The sequence below is a fragment of the Oncorhynchus mykiss genome, chromosome 18 (assembly GCF_057628025.1).
Source record: "Oncorhynchus mykiss isolate SJ-2025 chromosome 18, ASM5762802v1, whole genome shotgun sequence".
NCBI lineage: Eukaryota > Metazoa > Chordata > Actinopteri > Salmoniformes > Salmonidae > Oncorhynchus > Oncorhynchus mykiss.
This window is the reverse complement of record NC_143039.1, coordinates 58,396,879-58,420,964: the sequence shown is the minus strand read 5'-3', so window position 1 is coordinate 58,420,964 and position 24,086 is coordinate 58,396,879. Positions and strand designations below refer to the sequence as shown.

General features: G+C 41.9%; 1 protein-coding gene across 1 annotated transcript in view; it reads left to right on the top strand.

The window, feature by feature from the left end:
* Positions 1-24,086, top strand: part of thsd7aa (thrombospondin, type I, domain containing 7Aa) — a 151,227-nt gene that overhangs the window by 92,565 nt on the left and 34,576 nt on the right. Inside the window, exons 7-13 of the mRNA XM_021572358.3 lie at positions 5,971-6,165; positions 10,512-10,758; positions 11,991-12,106; positions 13,520-13,652; positions 13,786-13,889; positions 15,193-15,387; positions 22,333-22,599. Of these exons, the coding sequence (XP_021428033.3) occupies positions 5,971-6,165; positions 10,512-10,758; positions 11,991-12,106; positions 13,520-13,652; positions 13,786-13,889; positions 15,193-15,387; positions 22,333-22,599 (1,257 nt within the window). The remainder of the gene's footprint in view (positions 1-5,970; positions 6,166-10,511; positions 10,759-11,990; positions 12,107-13,519; positions 13,653-13,785; positions 13,890-15,192; positions 15,388-22,332; positions 22,600-24,086) is intronic.

Sequence of the window (24,086 nt, the reverse complement as noted above, 5' to 3'; positions counted from 1 at the left end):
AAGGGTAGGGGTGGCGTCCCACAGATTTAGATCGGTGCAGGACCCCAACAATATCTAATGTCTCAATGAAACCTTGAAAAGACTTAATGTGTCTCTAAATCCCAAATCCCTCCATTGTTGTGAGTTTCCCTTTTAAGCCATTTAGCAGGGTCCTAAGTCCATTTAGAGCTTTTCCGGGGTCAGGCATCCTTATTCTAACCTTCTCAACAATACACCTCACCTCTAAGACACCCCCCAGCTAAAAATAATTGGTCAATACTTTTTTTTAATGCAAAAATTATATGCACATTTAAGCTCAATCTTTGAAAAAAAGCATTTAACATTTTAGTCATAAATTATCTGAAAATATCTGTTAACCGTCTGTCAAATCAAAATAAGTAATTCCACAAGGCTATGACTCTGGAATTGATGCCTGAAGAAAGCTAAATAAGTCTCTCCCTCTCCCTCTCTCCGTCTCTCCCTCTCTCCATCTCTCCCTCTCTCCTTCTCTCCCTCTCCCACTTCCTCTATCTCTTAGCTGTGCTTAGTTCTGTTACGCTCTGCAGGAAACTCTGTCATCCGTGTTTGCAAACATCCAGGAGACCATACTACTTCCCGTGTGCACAGCTGTCTCATCACAATTTTTATGTATATGGCAAGCTACTGAACTTTATGCATTTACATGTTCGTCACTTAGCAGACGCTCCTATCCTGATTAGTGCATTCATCTTAAGATTCAGTAGCTAAGTGAAACAACAACACATCACAATCGTATCAAGGACATTTTCTCTCAACAAAGTATTTATCAGAGAACTCAGTGCTAGTGGGAAAAGGAATTCCACATGGGCTGTGCGTGCAGGTACACTAAATTAGAAGGGTTGCAGCCACAGGGAGGGGACAGGTATAGAAAACACACAAATAGCTTCCAAAGCTACAAAAGAACAAAATGAGATCATCAGAAAATAACAATATATCCGCAGAACAACTCGGCAGAACCTCTCAGTTTTTGTGATAACACCGCCGAGTACAGCTGCCGCTGAAAGACACAGGGCGGACTGAAGTACTAGCACTAAATGCCTAGTACAGGTAAAAGACATACCTCTCAGCACTGATTGTTGATGGTCTGGCAGAGGTGAAAGACACACCTCCCAGCACTGACTGCTGATGGCTTGGTAGAGGTGAAGAAAAACACCCCCTACAATACAACACACCCACAAATTGTTACACAAATGTGCATTATTAGACTGTTACACAAATGTGCATTATTTGTGCATGACACAAGTCATTTTTCCAACAATTGTTTACAGACAGATTATTTCACTTATAATTCACTGTATCACAATTCCAGTGGGTCAGAAGTTTACATACGCTAAGTTGACTGTGCCTTTAAACAGCTTAGAAAATTCCACAAAATTATGTAATGGTTTTAGAAGCTTCTGATAGGCTAATTGATGTCATTTGAGTCAATTTGAGGTGTACCTGTGGATGTATTTCAAGACCTACCTTCAAACTCAGTGCCTCTTTGCTTGACATCATGGGAATATCGAAATAAATCAGCCAAGACCTCAGAAAATAAATTGTAGACCTCCACAAGTCTGGTTCATCCTTGGGAGCAATTTCCAAATACTTGAAGGTACCACGTTCAACTGTACAAACAATAGTACGCAAGTATAAACACCATGGGACCACACAGCCGTCATACTGCTCAGGAAAGAGATGCGTTCTGCCTCCTAGAGATGAACGTACTTTGGTGTGCGAAAAGTGCAAATCAATCCCAGAACAACAGAAAAGGACCTTGTGAAGATGCTGGAGGAAACAGGTACAAAAGTATCTATATCCACAGTAAAAAGAGTCCTATATCAGCATAACCTGAAAGGCCGCTCAGCAAGGAAGAAGGCACTGCTCCAAAACTGCCATAAAAAAGCCAGATTACGGTTTGCAACTGCACATGGGGACAAAAGTTTGTACTTTTTGGAGAAATGTCATCTGGTCTGATGAAACAAAAATAGAACTGCTTGGCCATAATGACCATCGTTATGTTTGGAAGAAAAAGGGGGAGGCTTGCAAGCCGAAGAACACCATCCCAACCGTGAGGCTAGGGGGTGTCAGCATCATGCTGTGTGGGTGTTTTGCTGCAGGAGGGAATGGTGTGCTTCACAAAATAGATGGCATCATGAGGAGGGAAAATTATGTGGATATATTGAAGCAACATCTCAAGCCATCAGTCAGGAAGTTAAAGCTTGGTCGCAAATGGGTCTTCAAAATGAACAATGCACAACAAAGTTGTGGCAGGCAAAGTGGCTCAAGGACAACAAAGTCAAGGTATTGGAGTGGCCATCACAAAGCCCTGACCTCAATCATATAGAAAATGTGTGGGCAAAACTGAAAAAGTGTGTGCGAGCAAGGAGGCCTACAAACCTGACTCAATTACACCAGCTATGTCAAGAGGACTGGGCCAAAATTCAACCAACTTATTGTGGGAAGCTTGTGGAAGGCTACCCATAATGTTTGCAAGTTAAACAATTTAATGGCAATGCTACCAAATTGAGTGTTTGTAAACTTCTGACCCACTGGGAATGTGATGAAAGAAATAAAAGCTGAAATAAATCATTCTCTACTATTATTTTGACATTTCACATTCTTAAAACAAAGTGGTGATCCTAACTGACCTAATACAGGGAATTTTTACCAGGATTAAATGTCAGGAATTGGAAAAACTGAGTTTAAATATATTTGGCTAAGGTGTATGTAAACTTCCGACTTCAACTGTAAATCTGCTTTGAAAGTTGATAAACTTGTATCCTCACTTTTGAGAAAAAGGCCTTTGAATGTTTTGGTACCTACTGGAGAGCTCTTCTTTGTCGACACACATTCAGCATCGTTCACACCCTCTTAAGTTTTAGCCCCACATATCTCTTTAAGGGTTGATCCGAGGGTTCTGTCCTAACATCAGAAGTCAAGCACCCAAGCTAACTGGCTAATGTTGGCTAGCTTGCTAGCTACTTCCAGAGACGAATGAGAGAACAGCTCGCTGACCATTTTACTTGCCTTAGCAGAGCTAGTTAGGCTGATTTTATGCTATCCAGACCGTTGGTGACTGCAACTCTGCTGCTTGCAATAATTTTTTTTTTTTTGCAAACGTTTACTGACACCAACAATATTCAACAGGTATTTGTCAGTTATTCTGCACTCTGGCACACTCAGACAAGAGTGCTCTGAAATCTGAGTAGAAAGCCATAGCGCATTGACCTGCTACATCTATCAACAGTTGTCGCAGTGACAATCTATTGAAATGCTTACTTGCATAGTGGAGTATTTTGTTAACCTCTTAAGACATGTAGCTAGCTAGCAGCATAAACAATGAATCATAATCCCCACTCATGACACTACTACCCTGCATGAATCTGAAAGTAGCTATCAAACCAGGTTCAATGTTAGCTAGCTAACATTAGGCTATAACTAGCAAAGCAAAGGGCTCTAAGATACGAATAATAAGATCATACACGTAAAGTCAGCTAGCGAGCCAGCCAGCTAACATTAGCTAGCTAGCCAACAGTACACTTTGGCTTGAAATGAAAATTACTTTGTGTCAAAATTTGAAACATGCAATATCTGAAAATGTAACTAGCTAGACTATCCTAACCGTGCTCTGAAATCTGAGTAGATAGCCAGAGTGAATTTACCAGCTACGTCTATCAACAGTTGTTGCATATTGGAGTCTTTTGTTAAGACATGTAGCTAGCTAGTTAGCTAAACAATTAACCATAATTCCAACTCAACATGTTACTACCCTGCATGAATATGCAGGTAGCTAAACAGCCAGGTTCAATGTTATCTAGCTAACATTAAGCTATAACTAGCAAAGAAAATGGCTCTGAGATACAAATAATAAGATCATACACGTAACGTTAGCTACTGAGCCAGCCAGCTAACGTTAGCTAGCTAGCTAACAATACATTTGAACTTGAAACAAAAATGACTTTTGTCGTGGAAATATTTAATCAATAATATTTCTCAAATACCGGAGCCTGTGAGTTCAATAAGACTTTATTACAAAGTAATATAAGCCGAGCTGGTTCATGAAGTAACTCCCTTTCCAGCCTTGACACACACACTTTTTATGAAGGTTCATCCTTACGTCACACACATAGTAACTCCTCTTTATGTTAATGATTCATCCCTCTGGCATTTAGCCACTGTTATCTTTTTGCCACACACAAATGTTGGTTTGGTTTCACATTAGGGTATAGAAACATTATGCCATAACAATTGTACACAACTAAACAGACATGCCCACTCTCAAGATAGGTGCATGTCTATTGGTGTCTAATGACCTAGACACACAAATAGAGTGCACTTATCCTGCTGACTACTACGAAATGTATAATGGTCACATATGTAATAGAAAATTGCTAACTTTTTCTGTGACTCATAAATTCATTTAGCAATTGTAGTAGTATTTAAAGATGGGATACAAGTTTGTTATTAAGGCACATGAAAGTTCACATGTTCCAGAAGGCATTTCTGTCAAAAAATACCAGTTATGTTCAAATGGCTCCCCTATGAAGTAGTGACCCGCGACATACGACTAGCTTCCTGAAACAAGTGACTTAGGCCTGAAACAACGACAGTCAAAAGTACTGCCCAATCAGACAGTTCAAACAGCAATTATTAGGTTAGGCTACTAGTGAAGAGAGACTAGGGCAATGGTGGCACTTAAATTCAAGACAATAAGAACAGCTACTAATTGAATCAAAAAATATACTTGCTATACTTGTTAAACACTACTAATCGTTCTGCCAGCTCCAATGGTGTTATGTATTAAGCATATGCAATATGGATGAGCAGTCTACACCGTGATACATTTGCACTGTAGGTGGGAGGAATCTTAAAGTAGACATTAATAGAGGAAGTAGTATGTTTGTGTTAAAAGCCAGTTAATAAAAATTGCTTGTATGTCACGTGTTTTGTTCATTCGTGAATCTCTAGAGGCTTTTTCAAGACATTTGGACAGAACATCATGGTCCAGTAATGTGGGTATGTGAGTTTGCGTGCGTGCGTGTGTGCGAGCATGTGGGGGACGTTTGTCAAGGGCAGAATATTCCACCTACGTGAAGATGACAATGATTCAGTATCTGTTGTCTTAATGTCTATGTGACTTGACACGTTTGGAGATACACAAGGTTTTATCCAGCTTGCTTATGCATTAGAGATGCAATCATTTGGATATGAGCACATTTTTCTTCCATGTACACTGTCAAAGTCATGAGTAGAAGATTAAACTAATGCCTCAATGCCTGAATTAGAATTTCAATGGTTATAAATATCCACTTTTATTCATAGGTTCTTGCTTTGAAAGAAGTTGTAATTCCCCAGACTTGTTCCCTCATGTCAAATGGTTCTCTAGTCTGCCTGCTTGTTTGTGAAAAAGCCACCAATCTTTTATGCTGGTGCAAACATGCATTGTAATACCCAGTGCCTATTTTCCCTTCAGACTTGGTGAACATGCTGACAAATGTTATTTGTGCTTTGTGTACTCTTATAAATCGGGTGGTTCGAGCCCTGAATGCTGATTGGCTGAAAGCTGTGGTATATCAGACCGTATACCACGGGTATGACCAAAAAATATTTTTGACTGCTCTAATTACGTTGGTAACCAGTTTATAATAGCAATAAGGCACTTTGGGAGTTGGTGGTATATGGCCAATGTACCACGGCTAAGGACTGTATCCAGGCACTGCGTGTTGCGTTGTGCATAAGAACAGCCCTTAGCCGTGGTATATTGGCCATACACCACAAACTCCCTTATTGCTATTATAAACTGGTTACCAACGTAATTAGAGCAGACAAAAGTTATTGATCTGATTTTGCGATGCGATTTTGTGTGTGATATCAGCACATGATGCTGACTGTATTGTACTATATGTAACAAAGATGGTTACTGAACCCCAAGCCTCATATACTGTGTTTCCTGTCACCATGTGCCTTCAGGTGAGTATGTGGACCGCCAACTGTGCCGTGATGCCATCCTACCCATGCCTGTCACCTGTGAGGTGCCTTGCCCCAAGGACTGTGTCCTCAGTCCCTGGTCCTCCTGGTCCCTGTGCTCACACACCTGCTCCGGGAAGAACACAGAGGGAAGGCAGATGAGAGCCCGCTCAGTACTGGCCTACAGCGCTGGGGAAGGTGAGACGACAATCACACATCCCACAGCGTCAGACCTGGTTCCAGATCTGTTTGTGTAGTAGAGTCAACTCCTATGGTTGTTGTCATGCCATTCATAGGAGTTGATCTATGGGAGTTGGCATGACCACACTAGCGGATTTGGGACCAGGCCACACATCATCAGACTGGGGTTCAGATAGTACATGTTTTCTTTCAAGTATGTTGAGTGTTTGATGGAGCCTGTCAATAGTGCATACCATATGGACAGGGTTTGCACTTTCGATTGGTTCTATTGCACCAGATAAGCTCGATAATTTTGATCCCAGGTCCGCACAGCATGCAGGAGAGTATCTGATATATCATGTGAGGCTGCTGAAGCAAGCATTCACCATGCCCTCTATTTCTGTTCTATGTTACAGGAGCCAAATTGTCAATATTGTATAAATTATTCTGTATGTTCCTCCTCTTCAGCGACTGCTCAGGTTGTAGCCTGGGTTACTGTGATGCAGGGTAAGGTTCTGTGATGTGGCATAGTCACAAGGAATAACAAGCGTGGAAACTTTAGGATAGATGCCTGAACTACTCTCTGGAGCTACATTTTCAATATTATAAGCATCTGAGTGTGAAGTGCTTAGAGCCCTAGTGTTTAGTATTCTTTATAGCACCTTTCACAAACGTAGGGATTGGTAATAGAACATTCATAACTTTGCATTTACCTTCCTTTAAGGTCTATCGTGGGTGGTCAAGGTTCTTGCACTATTCGGTACTATAATTTCCTATGCTCTTAGAATGCCGTGTTCCCATAGATGTACTTATTCAGCTCTGTAGATGTTATAAGTAGATGTATGTAGTTGATATACTGTATGGCTACCTGGGTACCAATCTATTTCCCCTCACTGCCTGGTTAGCATAACTTTATGCTTGTACTATGAAAAACGTTTACAGACCCTCAACAGCACAGTGCTAGGAAAACCCTAAGGAGGGTTCGACTGAAACCCTAAGGAGAGGCGACTGAAACCCTAAGGAGGGTTCGACTGAAACCCTAAGGAAAGGAGACTGAAACCCCAAGGAGTGGTGACTGAAACCCTAAGGAGAGGAGACTGAAATCCTGAGGAGAAGCGACTGAAATCCCAAAGAGAAGCAACTGGAAACCCTAAGGAGGGACAACTGAAACCCCAAGGAGAGGCGACTGAAACCCTAAGGAAAGGAGACTGAAACTCCAAGGAGTGGTGACTGAAACCCTAAGGAGAGGTGACTGAAACCCAAAGGAGAGCCGACTGAAACCCGAAGGAGAAGTGACTGGAACCCTAAGGAGAGGAGACTAAAACCCTGAGGAGAAGCGACTGAAATCCCAAAGAGTAGCAACTGAAACCTCAAGGAGGGGCAACTAAAACCCCAAGGAGAGGTGATTGAAACCCTAAGGAGAGTTGACTGAAACCCTGGGGAGAGAAGATTGAAACCCTAAAGAGAGGAGACTGAAACCCTAAGGAGAGGAGAAGTATAAGTCTGATCAGTATTGGAACTAGTGCCTCTGGGTTAGAGTCTTGCAGTCCAAGCTGCCAGTCACGCCCTGAAAACTCATTGCTATACAACCTACACTGAGCTGTGCCATCGCCTTGCAGTAGATAAGCATGTTGTAGCCCATTGCATAACACTGCTACAGCTCTTGTAGATATCCTCCATTGGACCATAGCAAGACAGTGTCTGTCTGTGGCATATTCAGAACACCCACACAGTTTTCTCTAAATGGATACTGGTATGCACTGGCATGGGGAGGACAGTCACACTATCATCACTGCAGAAACATAATCAACTGAATGACTCGCATCATTTATTAGCCTTACTACGCCTCAGCAGACAGACACACTGTCCAGGATTAATGGCATAAGACGTGTGTGTGTGTGTGTGTGTGTGAGTGTGAGTGTGAGTGTGAGTGTGAGTGTGAGTGTGTGTGTGTGTGTGTGTGTGTGTGTGTGTGTGTGTGTGTGTGTGTGTGTGTGTGTGTCAGACGCCAGGTGTGGGCTGAGTGTAGCATGAAGTCCTACAGATTGAGGACCTCCCAATTCAGACCCGAGTGAGTCATAACTTGAGATCTGCGTAAATTATGGAGTGGTGTCAATTTGAGCCAAAATTCAAGTGGTGTGGTGATCTCAAGTTAGGCTCTCAGGGAATAGAGAGAGCAGTTTAGTCAATTGGAGAACATAGCAGAATAGAAATGACTGGGTAATTCCAACAGGGTTGAGCCCGTAGAGTAGGCCTAAGTAACAATTACAAAAGGCTATGTTAGGACACTCTCGTAACGAGACGAAGGATTAGCTTTGGTAGCCAAACCCACAAGTTACAGTTCAGTAAATAACAGTGGTAGGGAGAGTTTGCCTTCTTGTACATGACGTGAAGGTTTCAGGAACTGTGTCTTAGAGAGCTCTGTAGCATAACATGAAGGGAAAGAAGGTTCTTCACGAACCGGCTCAAAGTCCATAACAAAAAGGGAGATGCGTGGAGATAAGGAATAACAAAGATATGTTTATTAACTGAAATAACCTAAATACAATTAACAATGGTGTGTAGTCAGTAATCAGTAGTGTAAGTGAGTGGTTGCGTGCATAGATGTGATAATGAGGGGTGTAGTCAGTAATCAGTAGTGTAAGTGAGTGGTTGCGTGCATAGATGTGATAATGAGGAAGGTAGTCAGTAATCAGTAGTGTAAGTGTGTGGTTGCGTGCATAGATGTGATAATGAGAGGTGTAGTCAGTAATCAGTAGTGTAAGTGAGTGGTTGCGTACATAGATGTGATAATGAGGGGTGTAGTCAGTAATCAGCAGTGTAAGTGAGTGGTTGCGTGCATAGATGTGATAATGAGGGGTGTTGTCAGTAATCAGTAGTGTAAGTGAGTGGTTGCGTGCATAGATGTGATAATGTGGGGTGTAGTCAGTAATCAGTAGTGTAAGTGAGTGGTTGCGTGCATAGATGTGATAATGAGGGGTGTTGAAAGGTGCCAAAGCAAACAAACAAAACGGCCATAAAAATGCCACAACCAAAATCTAACAGTGTGTCTGCATGGAGAGAGTCTCCTCAACGAATGCGGAAGAGGTGTATTTATCCCGGGACACACCCAGGCCCAGGTGTGTCCCATGTTGCTGACGACCCTCCCAGCTCCGCCCCGCCAACATCCTAATAAGGAAAACAAGGGCAAAGAGAAAGAATAAGGCAGACAGAGTGGGAGGGTCATCACAATTGTAAAGGATGTAAGAAAAGATAACTCCCACACAATATTACCTCTGCATATTTTTTACTGTCAAAGACCTTATACAAGACTTGAAAAAAACAAGTAAATATCATCTTTTATAAATGACTTGTTGAAAGACAGGCTCCCAAGGGGCTACACGGAATTCAATTATATATCTTCTCTCTGTGTGGCTTTTGAAGACAGAAGCACATCCTAAAGTACGCTCCATCTGTTTTCCCCTGCTCCACTATTGATTGGCTGATCTTGGTCCTTCTCCAGCAATGATTGGTGAATCGTGGTGGTCCGCCATCCTTGATTGGACAATCTCCGTTCTTCTCCTTAATTTATTGGTGGTTCTCATTGATTGGTCAATGCCCGTTGCGGTTTGTAATGGCTGACCTTCCACTCGGGGTCTGGTATCCCAGCGAGCCTCTAATGACATCCTATCATGGTGAGAGGTGGTTAAGGGTCATACACTCACAAATATAACACACACACACACACACACACACACACACACACACACACACACACACACACACACACACACACACACACACACACACACACACACACACACACATACACACACACACATCACAACCATCTGTGGTGAGGGGTGGGAAGGGGTCACATGCTGTCCACCTGGTGTCTAAGATACTGTCAGGCCCAGGGTCAACTGATCTCCGTTGTCTCCATCTCCATGACTGCTTTCCCCCAAGGGACTATACTGGTTTATTTAGCTCTGAAACTGCTGTACTGTTGTTTTTAACCCCATGAGTGGAACCAAAAAGACAAGTTAACCTTAAGAGCACAACGACACAGCTGGATCGTTTGAATGGAAGTGGAGAAGGTTTGGTTTATGAGATATACAGCTTAACTTACTCTCTTTCTAGTTATGATAAGATGACAGAGTTGTCAGCTCAAGCTCAATAGCCAGCTCAACGGACAAAACTATTGGCTGAACAACCAGTCAAGACAAACCACAATCATGTAACTGAATAGTATCTCCTGTATTTGAATGATGTTTGATGTTTGTGCTTCTGCTTTCACTTTGGGGTCTTTTTGAAAAACTGCTATAGGGTTTTATAAATACAGTATATTTCATTGATTGATCATTTGGTTGTTGTGTGTTTGATAGGCGGGGTCCAGTGCCCCAACAGCATTGCTCTCCAGGAGGTGCGGAGCTGCAATGACCACCCTTGTACTGTGTACCACTGGCAGACAGGGCCCTGGGGACAGTGTATCGAGGACACGTCGGTCCCCCCTGCCAACTCCACAGCGGCCGGGGTCGGGGTCAGGGGAGGGGACTCCTCCTGCTCTGTGGGGATGCAGACGCGGAAGGTCATCTGTGTCCGGGTCAATGTAGGGCAGGTGCCTCCCAAAAAGTAAGAGTCCCTCCTTCAAAATAAGAGTTATTTTTTCAAAGTAAGAGTTCCACCTTCAAAGTAAGATTTCCTCCTTCAAAGTAATAATAATACATGGCATTTATAGCTTTGAGTTCTTCCTTCAACGAGAGGACTGAATACCAATATAAGTGTATATGACTATAATTTTTGTGGAAAGTGAAAGAGGAAATTAATTAAATAAAATGTCAGTACAACAGTTATGCTGATGTGGTGTAGTATGTATTCAGGGTTCCATAAGCCTTTGCTAAGCATAATTCAAAGCACGAAAGCACAGAGCCTTTGTCCCAGTATCTATCTATAGAAGGAGCAATATCCTATTGTTACCACTGTCTGTCTGGCTGCATAGCTGTGAGCTGACGGGTTCCCTGATGGGTTTCTGCCTGGGTTCCAGACAGTTGTTCTAAAGTATCTGGGTTCTCCCTCCCTACCACCCTAAGGGTATCTGCCAGGGGACGTGAATCATAGTAATGAATTAGCTATTTATTTATTCAGCTTTAATAGTAGCATTATCCTGGCAGGATGAGCTGGAGCTACTAGGCAGACTGGGGATGAGCTAGGTTCCACGCTGGGTATGGTAATGAACCCTGGGCAGTTTTATTCCTGCGGTTTATGATTCTCCCATCCAGGGTTTATTTTTACCCAGCTACCATTTCACACTATCACACCATGCTGCTCTGGGACTCACACCCATGAACATTATTAGGGTTTATTTGTGGTGTGAAATTGTTACAGCTGCTGAACTACTATCACTAAACACACTTGATCCCACTAGGTTTGGGACAATATATTAATATATCATAATATCAAATAATGAAATTGTATAATGTCACGAATGAAACAGGTATGATATGCTTATGAGTTCATTACCATTACAGGACATGAATTAGCTAACAATGTAGCACTGTTACAGAGGTGATATGATATTCAAAGCAATGAAGGGGCTTAATCTGAAGCCCTAAAGCCAGTAATTCATAGTATATTTGGAGAATCCCTGATATTCCTTACAACAAGGACCCAGTATTGATATACTGTATACTGTAAACAGTTGGATTATTTTGACAAGACAAATATGCATTCATAAACATAAATGATATTCGCACACATCTCCACACATTCATCAACTCATCAATCAAGTACAAGGGGGGAGCAAAAATCCGCAGACACTGCCCTCTGTGGAATGAGTATGACACGTCTAAATGATGTGATTTCAGGTGTCCGGAGAGTATTCGTCCTGAGACGGTCAGGCCCTGCCTCCTGCCATGTAAAAGAGACTGCAGCGTCACCCCCTACAGCGACTGGAGTGCCTGCCCTGCCACATGTAAAGAAGGTACCTACTAGCCTTCTCAAACTTCTCAATGTAAAGGCCTCTCAACACACTCAAGTACACATTATTGGGAGAGATGTCAAGAGAGAGTGGCATTCAATATGCCAAGCAGGTACATCCTATTATTGTCAAGTATGCATTACAGTACAACAGATACAGAGCAGTTTGTCCATGACAAAAATGCTCGAGAGATGGAGCCTAAGCCATATGGTTTTGAAATGAACATGTGCTTCAAAGCATGTGAAGAAGTTCATTAGAACAGAGCATTCTAAATAATAGTGGGTCTGTTGTTAAGTGTTTGCTTCCTGGTTTCGACAGCCCTGACAAATGGACAAATCTGACGAGCAAAACACTTACACAACTATAAAATGATTTCTCTTCTCCTCTTCAAATATTTGATTTCGAGCTGAGAGAATCATCAAGTCAAATCTGTAGGAGCTGTGACATCCTAGAACAGCAACCAACGAACACCCATTGTTGCCTGGCAACGTTTTTCTATATAAAGAACTAGAACAAATGCTGCTAATAAACAAAGTGCCTGGCCAATTTAAAGCAATTTGCCCGCACTGCAACAACCTCTTTGTAAACTAGAAAACGCTTGTTAGCATACATGTTTCTGCGATATCCATTTCCCGGGATTGAGTGTAGTATTCATGAAATACTTCACATGACTAGGAACATTTGCTAAGAAATACTTTATAGAGTCTATAAGAACAGTAATTTGGCTTGTTTTTCCTAGTTTTTTTTATCCTTTAATCTGTCTCTGCTAGTAATCTTGCTTGTATTATTTCAAATGTGGCACCCAGATCATCTGGCTTTACTAGGAGTATATGGTCATGGATTTGTCCATCTTCTTGGAGAACCATTGGAGCTGTCAATTTAACAGAATATCCTACAATATGAATATAGTATATATCTCCTGTAGCTAGCTACCTCTATGGATCATACATTGCAACATGGATATGGCCACTGTAATAGGATTCTGATGGACTTCTTGTAAGGGCAATAAAACCTCCACCACCCAACCAGCAGAAAAGTGAAGCCCACATCAATCAATATGCCATACTTGATTATTTCATTACCTTCTCTCCGAACTGGTCAGGAAAGTACATATCTGCTGGAGAACACCAGACTAGAGAGCTGGGAACCAGCTGTGCTCCTTCATTACGTTTTAGTGTTCATGGTCAAGGTTAATGACACACAGCTGCTAAAAGTCAACAGCAAACAAAACACTTGTTTTACAAGGACATTTCAAGGACCTGTGATTTGCAATTACTCAAGTAGGTAACAGGCATTCATCATGATAATTTTCCACTTCAAGACTCGATGGAAGTAGCTTGAGTGCTGCTGTTATTGTCTCTGTCTAGTGATTGGGCCAGTGTGTGAATAAAGTGTTTTTCTATGGGTTATTATAAGGTGGCAACACGAAAAGGAAACAGAACAGGAAACGCATCATCATCCAGCTGCCAGCCAACGGGGGACAGGACTGCCCGGAGGTGTTGACTCAGGAGAGAGACTGTGAGTCGCCGTCTGTCTGTTTGGGATACAGGTAAGGCTCCATCATCCATCATCCACCAAGACCACTCTACTCTTTTGACTAAAGCGGTATCAAGTTAAATAGAGCAAGACTTTGACTATGACTCTAAAGATGACTCAGCTGTGTCCTGTTTCTTCTACTGCAGGTGGAAAACACACAAGTGGAGGCGATGCCAGTTGGTTCCCTGGTCCGTTCGTCAGGACAGTCCTGGAGCTGTGGAGACCTGTGGGCCTGGACTGCAGGCTAGAGGTGAGCAACAAAATCCTGCATGCGCTACTCAATTTGATTCTGGGGGCAAAGAGTCTGAACTGACGGATATATAAGAAAATACCTTGGTCATGAGAGACCTTTAGAAAATATTATTTGACCATGGATTAAATTAAGTATATTATTTTTGCATCTCGGCCTACTTCCGTTTTTCCTTTTCATGGTTTTGAATATATTGACAGTCATGAGAGACCGGTCACATTCATATTGTATGTGAAGTACATTTAAATATTTGATCTGCACTTGATTTAACTTGCTTGGTACTGTGCATGTGACTGTGGAAGTGTGTAGTATTGTTGATGTGAGAAAAAGGGAGTTAGGCATCAAAGTAACACCTTGGGCTTCATGTATCTTCATGTATCTTTCATCTCCTTCTAAATGTTTCGCTGGGACTGGTGGTTAAATAACCAAATCGTTCCTCCAAAACTCTTCCCTATAGCTGTACCAGGCATGAATTAGTTGCAGTAAGGTTTAAACCCAAAATGTTAATTCTGGTGGATTGCTTTGTGTTGAACTCGACGAAGCATGACAGAGAGCGGCAACAATGCATCTATCTGTCTTCGATTTACAAAATGGTGTCAGTCAGTGAATTGAGAGCATAGAGTTCCTCTTCCACTCCTTTCACCAGACCTCTAGTAGCATCTTGAAGTAGAAGACCATTATCTGATCAGATGATGAGCACCTTTCAACCTCCTTCTTCACATTCCACATTAGGCCACATTACCTGTAATGGTATCTGTGTAGACATTGACACAGGGGGAGAGACAATTCAATACAGAGCTCTGGCTCCTCCTCATTCAATGATATCTAGTCGGGTTTGTTTGGGTGGGAAAGTCAATAGACATTAGCCTACGTTCAGTTTCATCACTTAATGCTGTTCTCGCCTCTGTGTGTGCTATTAACTGAGCGAACAGGAGACAGAGAGTGCGTGTGAAATCTAAGTCTATTCCCTATGTAGTGCACTACTTTTGACTAGATCATGACAGGGAATAGGGTGCAATTTGGAAGGCAATGTAGTGAGTCATACCAACTAGCAATGCGTCATTCCAGATCCCACAGTGACAGTACTGTAGGTTAATCATCACTTTAAACACAGTCAGGTCTTGATCGCCTGTGATGGGACTCTCGTGTTTAGCTCCAAATGCAGCCAAGGGGCATTAACCAATTGAGATTGTGAGTCTCCCCTAATGAAAAGTGTCCAACGTGTGTACCAAAGCTTATTTCCTCACACCATGGCAACCACCACTTCATTCCCTGTTCTTTCTTTGGTTCTTTCTTTCTATAGCTGTCTCATGCTGGAAGCAGGACGGGGGTCAAGCGGACATGGGAGCATGTCTGAAGTTTGCCAGCTCCATGCCCTCTCTAACCCAGCCCTGCCAGCTCCCATGCCAGGACGACTGCCAGCTAACCGCCTGGTCCAAGTTCTCTTCCTGTACACAGGACTGTGTGGGTGTCAAGACCCGCAAGAGGATGCTAGTGGGTGAGTGGACTGGAGTAGGCTGTACAAGTACAGTAAACTAACTAACTTTGTATTTGGTATTTTACTGGATCCCCATTAGCCGCTGCGAAAGTAGCAACTACTCTTCCTGGGGTCCACACAAAACATGAAACGTGACATGACACAGAACATTAATAAACAAGAACAGCTCAAGGACAGAAGTACATACAGTAAATGTAAATGGTCACACATTGCTTACATATACACACATAGGTCAAATACATAATATATAATAATATTTTGTGGTACCAATGAGTGTCCGAACTGTATGCCAACTGCTTGAACTGGCAGTTCGGTACCTTCAACACATCAATACCTCGCACAAAGACCAATAGTGATGCAGTCAATCTCTCCTCAGTGTTGAGCCAGGAGAGATTGACATCTCCCTCCGTGTATATCTAAGTGCAATACAGTATGTGCTGCTTTGTTCTGGACCAACTGCAATTTACATATGTCCCTCTTTGCCGCACCTAACCACACTAGGGCCTGTAGGTCCTGTCTGGTCAACTGAGATGTCAAGAAGGCAGAGCAACGCCCTATCATGGACAGACCTCATCCCATTTTAGCAACCATTGAGTCTATATGTTTTGACCATGACAGTTTTGGTTACACCCATCAGTTTAGTCTCCTCAGCTTGCTCAATCGCCACATTATTCAATAATAGATCTAAATGACGTTTGATGTTGAGCGATTGATTTGTCCCAAAAACGATGCTTTTAGTTTTTTAAATATTTAGCACCAGCCTATTGCTAGTTACCCATTCTAAAAATAACTGGAGATCTATGTTATGGGTGTCAGTTATTTATTTTGTTGTTGCAGCCAACGTCTATTGTTGAGTTGTCAGTGTACATAGACACACAGGATTTATGCCAGATCATTGGAAGCTCATGAGTAAAAACAGAAAAATATAATGGCCTTAGCCGGCTGCCCTGCGGTACACCACACTCAACTGAATTTGTATTGGAGAGACTTCCATAAACGAAAAACGTCTGTTCTATTAGACAGGTAACTCTCAATCCATAATAAGACAGAGGATGCAAATTCATAACACCTACATTTTTTTCAGCAATAGGTTATGATCAATGACATCAAAAGTGTCCTTCTCTGTAAGCATGCTGAAAGTGTACATTTTAATAACTTAGCATTTGATCAAGCACCATTTTTTCCTAAAGTTTGCTAAGCACTTGTAACAGGCTGATTGGTCAACTGTTTGAACCATTAAAGGGTGCTCTGCTATTCTTGGGTAGTGGAATGACCTTTCCCTCCCTCCATGTCTGAGGGCACACAGTCTTCTAGGCTTAAATTGAAGATGTGGCAAACAGGAGTGGCAATGTATTCCGCTACCAAATTTAGCAAGTTTGTTCTTCATTATTAATATCTCACCTCTTCCACACACACTTTGCAGAACTCAAAAACTACAGTGCTTGTCTTTCATTACTTGGTCCATTATGCATGAATATGAAGGCTCAGCATTTGTTTTTTGCATGTCATGCCTAAGTTTGCTAATCTTGTCAACAAAAAAAGTGGTTTTGTTATGTTATGAAACAGCCATCTGCTTCAATGAAGGATGGAGCTTTTTGGCCTAGAATGTCATATAAAGTACTCCAAAGCTTTTTACTACAATTCTTTATATAATTTATCTTCATTCCATAGTATAGTTTCTTCTTATTTTTGTTAGTTATGTTATTTCTCAATTTACTGTATGTTTGCCAGTCTATGTTGTCAGATTTATTTGCTCTTCCCTTTGTCTCATCATCTATCCATGGGGATTTGGCAGTTTTAACAGTTAGTTTCTTGATGGGCGCATGCCTATCAGTAACCGGAAGAAGCAGTTTCATAAGTGCTTCAAGTGCGGCGTGAGATTGTTCCTCATAACATCCATCAGACCAACAAATATTTTTCATATCTTCGAAATAGGAATCCTTGCAAAAACTTTTGTATGATTGCTTATACACAATTTCAGGTCCAGTCTTTGTAACTTGTTTTTTATTTTTTGTCTATTATGATCACTACATCCGATGGGTGTGGATACTGCTTTAGTGCAGATTTCTGCAGCATTAGTAAAGACGTGATCAATACACGTGGATGATTTAGTTCCTGTCCTGTTTGTAAATACCCTGGTAGGTTGACTGATAACCTGAACGAGATTGCAGGCATTGGTTACAGCTTGGAGCTTATTTTTGAGTGGTCAGGTTGATGACAACCAGTCAATATTTAGGTCAACCAGAAAATATACTTCTCTGTTGATATCACCTACATTATCCAGCATTCATAGTCCAAATACTGAGTTTTAGCACTTGTTGGTCTATATCAACTTCCTACGAGAATAGGCTTTAGGTGAGGCAGATGAACCCGTAGCCATTTTACTTCTACATCATCTGACATGAGATCCTCTCTCAGCCTAACAGGAATATGACTCTGGACCTACATAGCAACACCTCCTCCATTTGCATTTCTATCTTTACTATATACTGTATTCTGTAACATTGTATACTCTAGCTACTACTGCATCATCAGAAATGATCTAAGTGTGTTTAATAAGAGATGAACAGAATATTAATGTTTTCTGATGTTAATTTCATAAACCTTGTTTATTATGCTACATATGTTACTATAGGCTATTTTTGTCCTCTTCTGGGTTGCTTGTGTGTTTTTAGTGCTATTCTGAGAGGCTCATCTGAGGTAGACATATCAGTGACATTTACATTTAAATCAATGGTACTGAGTGGGCTGCCCACAGTGGGCTTCTTCCTAAAGCAGACAGTTTCAGTGCAAACTGTGGAATTCAATTATATGTGGATATCAGTGGAGGCTCCTCAGAGGATGAAGGGATAAACAATCCTCCTCAGTGAATTTCATGAAAATAAAAATAGTGAAACATAAAAAATATATACTAAATCTATTCACGTCACCAAATAATTGAATTAAAAACACTGTTTTGCAATGAAGGTTATAGCCTCAACAGCCCCAACAGCACTCTGTAGGTTAGCACCATGGTGTAGCCGGAGGACAGCTGGATTCCGTCCTCCTCTGGGTACATTGACTTCAATACAAAACCTAGGAGGCTCATGATTCTCCCCCTTCCATAGACTTACACAGTAATTATGACAACCCGGAGGATGTCCTCTAACCTATAAGAGCTCTTTCAGTATGAACTGAAATGTTGTCCACCCAATCAAAGTAACAGAGAAGGAATCTAGTACTGAAAGCATAAGCTACAGATAGCTAGCACTACAGTGCATAAAATGTGGTGAGTAGTTAAATCAGAGAGAAAGGCAATAGTTTTGAACAAATTAATTTATTTAAAAATGAAGGAGAAGCGAGAGAGAGAGAGCTAGCTATATTTCGTAGTATTTATTTTTTCACTTTCACTTAGCTAGCGAATCCTGCTAGCTAGTTTAGCCTATTCAAATACCCAGCTTAAACATAGAGGGATGCTATGTTAGCTAGCTCACTATGGCTGTCCAACACTGGAACTCTTCCAAGTCAAGGTAAGTGTTTGATTTTATTAATTTATTGCCACCGGGGCCCGCAGGTGTAACTGCTAAACTGCTTGCTAACTGTACACTGTACTGCATGATTATATCGGGTTTACTAACGTGTTAGTTCTAGAAGCTATATTGACTTTGACCTCAGCTAATATGGTGACAATGATGCAGGCTGTGTGTAGTGGTTAGCGGTATTGATATGAAGGTTTGGCTTGGAAAGGTTTTTTCATCTGGTCACAGACACTGATGTATTGTGCTCTGAAGTTCACACGCAAAGGGAAAAGGTGAGAGGAGGCAGAGAGCATGTAGAGGCGAGAAGAAATTATACAATGAGCAAAACGATCCTTCTGTTTGTATGTAGCTATGAAAGTGAACTGTGTTTGCATGTGATAAGGGGTGCATTCATTCTGCCAATTCTGTTGGAAAACTTTCTGAACAAGCTGACCACCACATAGTGATTATTTATAAGATATTATCATAAGGTTTTAGGCTATAACGTTGCATTCATTCTTGCAAAAAAGAGCCAGAAGGCTTAATATTTCAAGTGCAAGTGTTGGTTAAGGAAAGAGTTCTTTGGTTTTGGAGGAGGGGGATTATTTAAGATAATCTTTGAAGAGGTAGGGTTTCTGGTGATTTCGCACAATGGGCAGGGACTCTGCTGTCCTAGCTTCAGGGTGAAGCTAGTTCCAACATTGGGGTGCCAGGATAGAGAGCTTGGACTGGGCCCTTCACCCTATGGGATGGCAAAGAGACCAGGTGGCAGAACGGAGTGCTCAGGTTGGGGTGTAGGGTTTGAACATAGCCTGAAGGTAGGAGTGGCAGTTCCTCTTGCTGCTCCGTAGGCAAGCACCATGTTCTTGTAGTGGATGCGAGCTTTGGATGGGATAACTTGGGAAGGTTGAAAACCAGGTGGGTTGCAGCATTCTGGATAAGTTACAGGGGTTTTATTGCACAAGCAGGAAGTCCAGCCAACAGAGAGTTGCAATAGTCATGACGGGAGATGACAAGTGCCTGGATTAGGTCCTGCGCCGCTTCCTGTGTGAGGTAGGGTCGTACTCTACGGATGTTGTACATCATGAACCTGAAGGAGCGAGTCACTGCTTTGATGTTTGAAGAGAACGACAGGGTCACAGCTCTTTGTACTCTCAGAGGGTGACACTGTGGAGTTGTCAATCGTGATGCAGAGGTCTTTCAGCGGGCAGTGCTTCCGGGGTTGAGGTTGAGCTTGATGTGGTTGGCCGACATCCAAGCTGAGATATCTATCAGGCACACAGAGATGCATGTCACAAAATGGGCATCCGAAGGAGAAAAGCAGTTGAGTGTCATCTGCATAGCAATGATAGGAGAGACCATGAGAGTATATGACGGAGCTGAGAGACTTGGTGTATAGAGCAAAAAGGAGAGGGTCTAGAACCGAGCCCTGTGGGACACCAGTAGTGAGAGTACATGGTGCAGATAATAGATCCTCTCCATGTCACCTGTTTGGAGCGGCCTCCCAAGTAGTAGAATGCAATCAAAGAGGGTGCAGAGCCTGACACCCATGCCTGAGAGGGTGGAGAGGAGTATATTATGGTTCACAGGGTAGAAGGCAGTGAATAGATCTAGAAGACAGAGAATAGAGCTCAGTGTGGAGTGCCTCCGTGACACAATCTCAGTTGAGTGATCCGTCTTGACCGATTAGGCTCAACAAGATCGTTCTGAGAGAGATGAGAGAGTTAATCAAGTGTTTTGGAAAGAAAATAAAAGGGATACAGGTCTATAGTTGTTGAAGGCAGATGAGTCGAGTGTTGGTATCTTGAGGAGGGGAGCGACTTGGGACATTTTGAAGTCAGAGGGGATGCAGCCAGTGGTCTTGAATGAGTTGGAGGGAAGTGAGGAATGGGAGAAGGTCTGGTCCGGAGAAGGGAGGAGGGGATAGGGCTGAGCGGACAGGTTGTCGGGTGGCTAGACCAACAGCCTGCATATTAAACTTAAACAGAAGCAAGCGAAACGAAACAGGGATAAACATACATTCATTTGTCCAATAGAAACTCTCATTTGCAACTGTTGGACTAATGATTACACCCTATATCAGCTAGATTCAGGCAAGAGTGCACAAGGCGGTATTGAATGTGTCACTGTCTGTCACCTTGATCATGACCTGTACACCTACGTTGTAAACATTCATTCATAGGCTAGGTTGTAGCAACCTCATGATGGGTGTAGGGAAAATTTGAGTATCCTTTAGTAGCCTAAACCTATTGATGTTACATTGAACTGGGTTAATGGAATGTGAATGACAGTCATCTAATATGGTGTAATAGTAATATGGCCATGCTCATAAAAAATATATATATAATTAGGTTACTTAAATTCACTGCACTTCTATTTCTCTGGGATATAATCTGATTTCCATGTCCTCTGTTGGTTATTATGACAGGAGGACTGTGGAATAGATCTCAAAACACATCTTTTAAGCTTTCCTTAGGGTGTTTTTTAGTCGTTTCACTTTTGTCATTCTTTCATTTTTTTTAAATCTTATGTTTGTTGTGTAGTAAATATTTCAGCTTTTATTGGTATTGTTTTTATTTGTTTTTATTAGAATGCATTGCATTCCATGTCTGAATAAATACAGCTTGATTTGATTAGAACCCCAAACTGTCAGTCTCTGAAGCAGTTCGCTATGCTGATGGAGGAAATCCTGGAAACTCTGAGGTTAGTTCTCTTTGTCTCTCAGTGGACTGTATTAGGTCTACAAGTACAGTAAACTCACTAACTTAGTCCTTTTTGTCTGTGTAGAGACACAATGTGACTAGAGCCTTTGGCCACAGTTTGCAAGTTCAGAAGAAGTAAATACCGATACAGGCTCACATATTTATTTATTTCATCCCCCTAATGATTAAGGTTAGTATGAGGGTTAGATCCTATTTCCTCTGGTCCTATAGATCTGTTAAGTGCAGCTTCCTACCTAAAGAGACTGAAGTACTTGACATGACTTTGACGTTAAGGTTCCAGTGTGAGTGAGACAGTATCACTGCATAGTCAAATGCCAGAGTGTCACAAATCTTATTTGGTCAGTCAACAGTCTAAGTGCCCTCCATAGTATGCCTGGAGGGAGGTTGAATGTATAGCATAAGGATTATATAGGATAATCCTATAGGACCCTGAGATTCTTCAGGAAAAACTCACATTGCTGAAAGTGACTTGTATCGAACCCCCCATTTTCACCTGGTCCAAGTTAGCGGATGTTGAGTAAAAATATATATGATCATCTCTATCCTTTATCTGGATCCAGGATATCAGCTTTTTACAACGTTTCTTTCAGTACTATGGTTATTTTCCGGTTTGGCTATTACCAATCTAAGTGATTGCCGTTCGGGTTATATGAGTTAGACACAGCCAGGCTGCATATGAGTTTGATTGATCGCCTGTCCTACCTTTCTCCCTTCTCTCTTCTCAGGGAAGAGCAAAAAGCGAGACCAGTGTAAGAACAACCAGATGTACCCACTCAGTGAGATCCAGTACTGCCCCTGTAACAAGTACAACGCCCAGCCCGTGGGGAACTGGTCGGACTGCATCCTGCCTGAGGGTGGCCGTGTGGAGGGCCAGCCGGGCATGAAGATCCAGGGGGACATCAAGGAGTGTGGCCAGGGCTACCGCTACCAGGCCATGGTGTGTTACGACCAGGACAACAGACTGGTGGAGACGTCACGGTGCAACAGCCACGGTGAGTCTTACAGGCCTCTCACCAACATCCAATTACTGTTCATGTCTATAAGGAGGACATCACCTCGTTATGTATGATGATGTTATGATGATAAGTCTGCAGTACCTTTGTCACGGTGCAACAGCCACGGGGAGTCACATCCAGTGTCTCTCTTCCATCTCTCATCAACTCCCTTGAAGCTATATGCATTTAACATAGCCACTGTGATTTATACTGGATGTCTGTATCTCCATTTAAAGGCCTGCTCAGAGATAAGACATCATCATACACAGAACAGGCTAGTTCCTGTTACAGAAAACAGAAAACGAGTGTGGAGAAATGCAAGATAAGGCAATTGAAAATGCTTTGGCTTTGGTCTTTGGATTTCTCATCAATTTGATTCAGCTCATTATTGAATACGTTTCGATAATGTTGTTCCCTTGTTCTCTCCATCAAGAAAGTATTTATTCCAGCATTTACATATGTGTTCTCTTGATGTGGCTCCATTCGAACCAATTTGATGTCAGATTGAGAGTGCAGAGCAAACACTCTTCTCACTGTGTCCTTATCAGCAGCCACTGATTGTAAATTCAATAGAGAACAAATCAATGTGATAACGAAGAGGAAGGGCCTGCTCAGCTTGATGCAGTCGCTCTGCCCTTAGCCCAAATATGTCAAAGGAACATTAATCACATTTAAACCAATCACATTTATTTATATAGCCCTTTTTAAACCAGCAGATGTAACAAAGTGCTTATACAGAAACCCAACCTAAAACCCCAAAGAGAATGCAATGCACATGTAGAGCATCAGAGCTGTTTTCGTCCCAACAAGCTGTATTATCAGGAATACACAGTAGTATCGCCTTCGAACCAACGCTGAGACGAAAGTTAGGAATCACAGTGCTATTGTCTCTTCCATGTTAACTCATGGAAGGTTGTAGCGCTGAACCAAGTGCTTACAGCAGTGAGTGGGCTTCAGTGTTTGTTCTCTGTAAAAACCCATCCCTTTATGAATCATAGCTTCACTTGCAGTATGGGGCCTGTGGTGTGGTTGATAGTGTAGAGCTGCGACGTGATGAGATGGCACAAGCAATTGTTAAACACTAGCTACTGCTATTGTACTGTATGTCTACCTCTCCATCACCACTGCCCAAGTGCCCTACATGTCACACTGTGAAGGGATTAGGGTGGCATTTTTTCAAGCTTAAGGAACCCAAGAAGATCAGTGATGATGCAATGGCTATACAGGAGTTACTGGTATTGTAGCTCTATTGCTCCAACAACATAATCAACCTACCTGATTGGCTCCCACACGTGCTATAGATTACATTATTTTATTGTATTTTTTAAATTGGATTATTACTCAAATTATTATAATAATTTAAATACATGAAATAAAAATAAAAACAAATTAAATGAATAAATTACATTAAAATGAATTCAAATTCATTGAAGGTAAATTGTTACCTATACAGCTTTCAAACCAATACATTTTTCGAACAACTT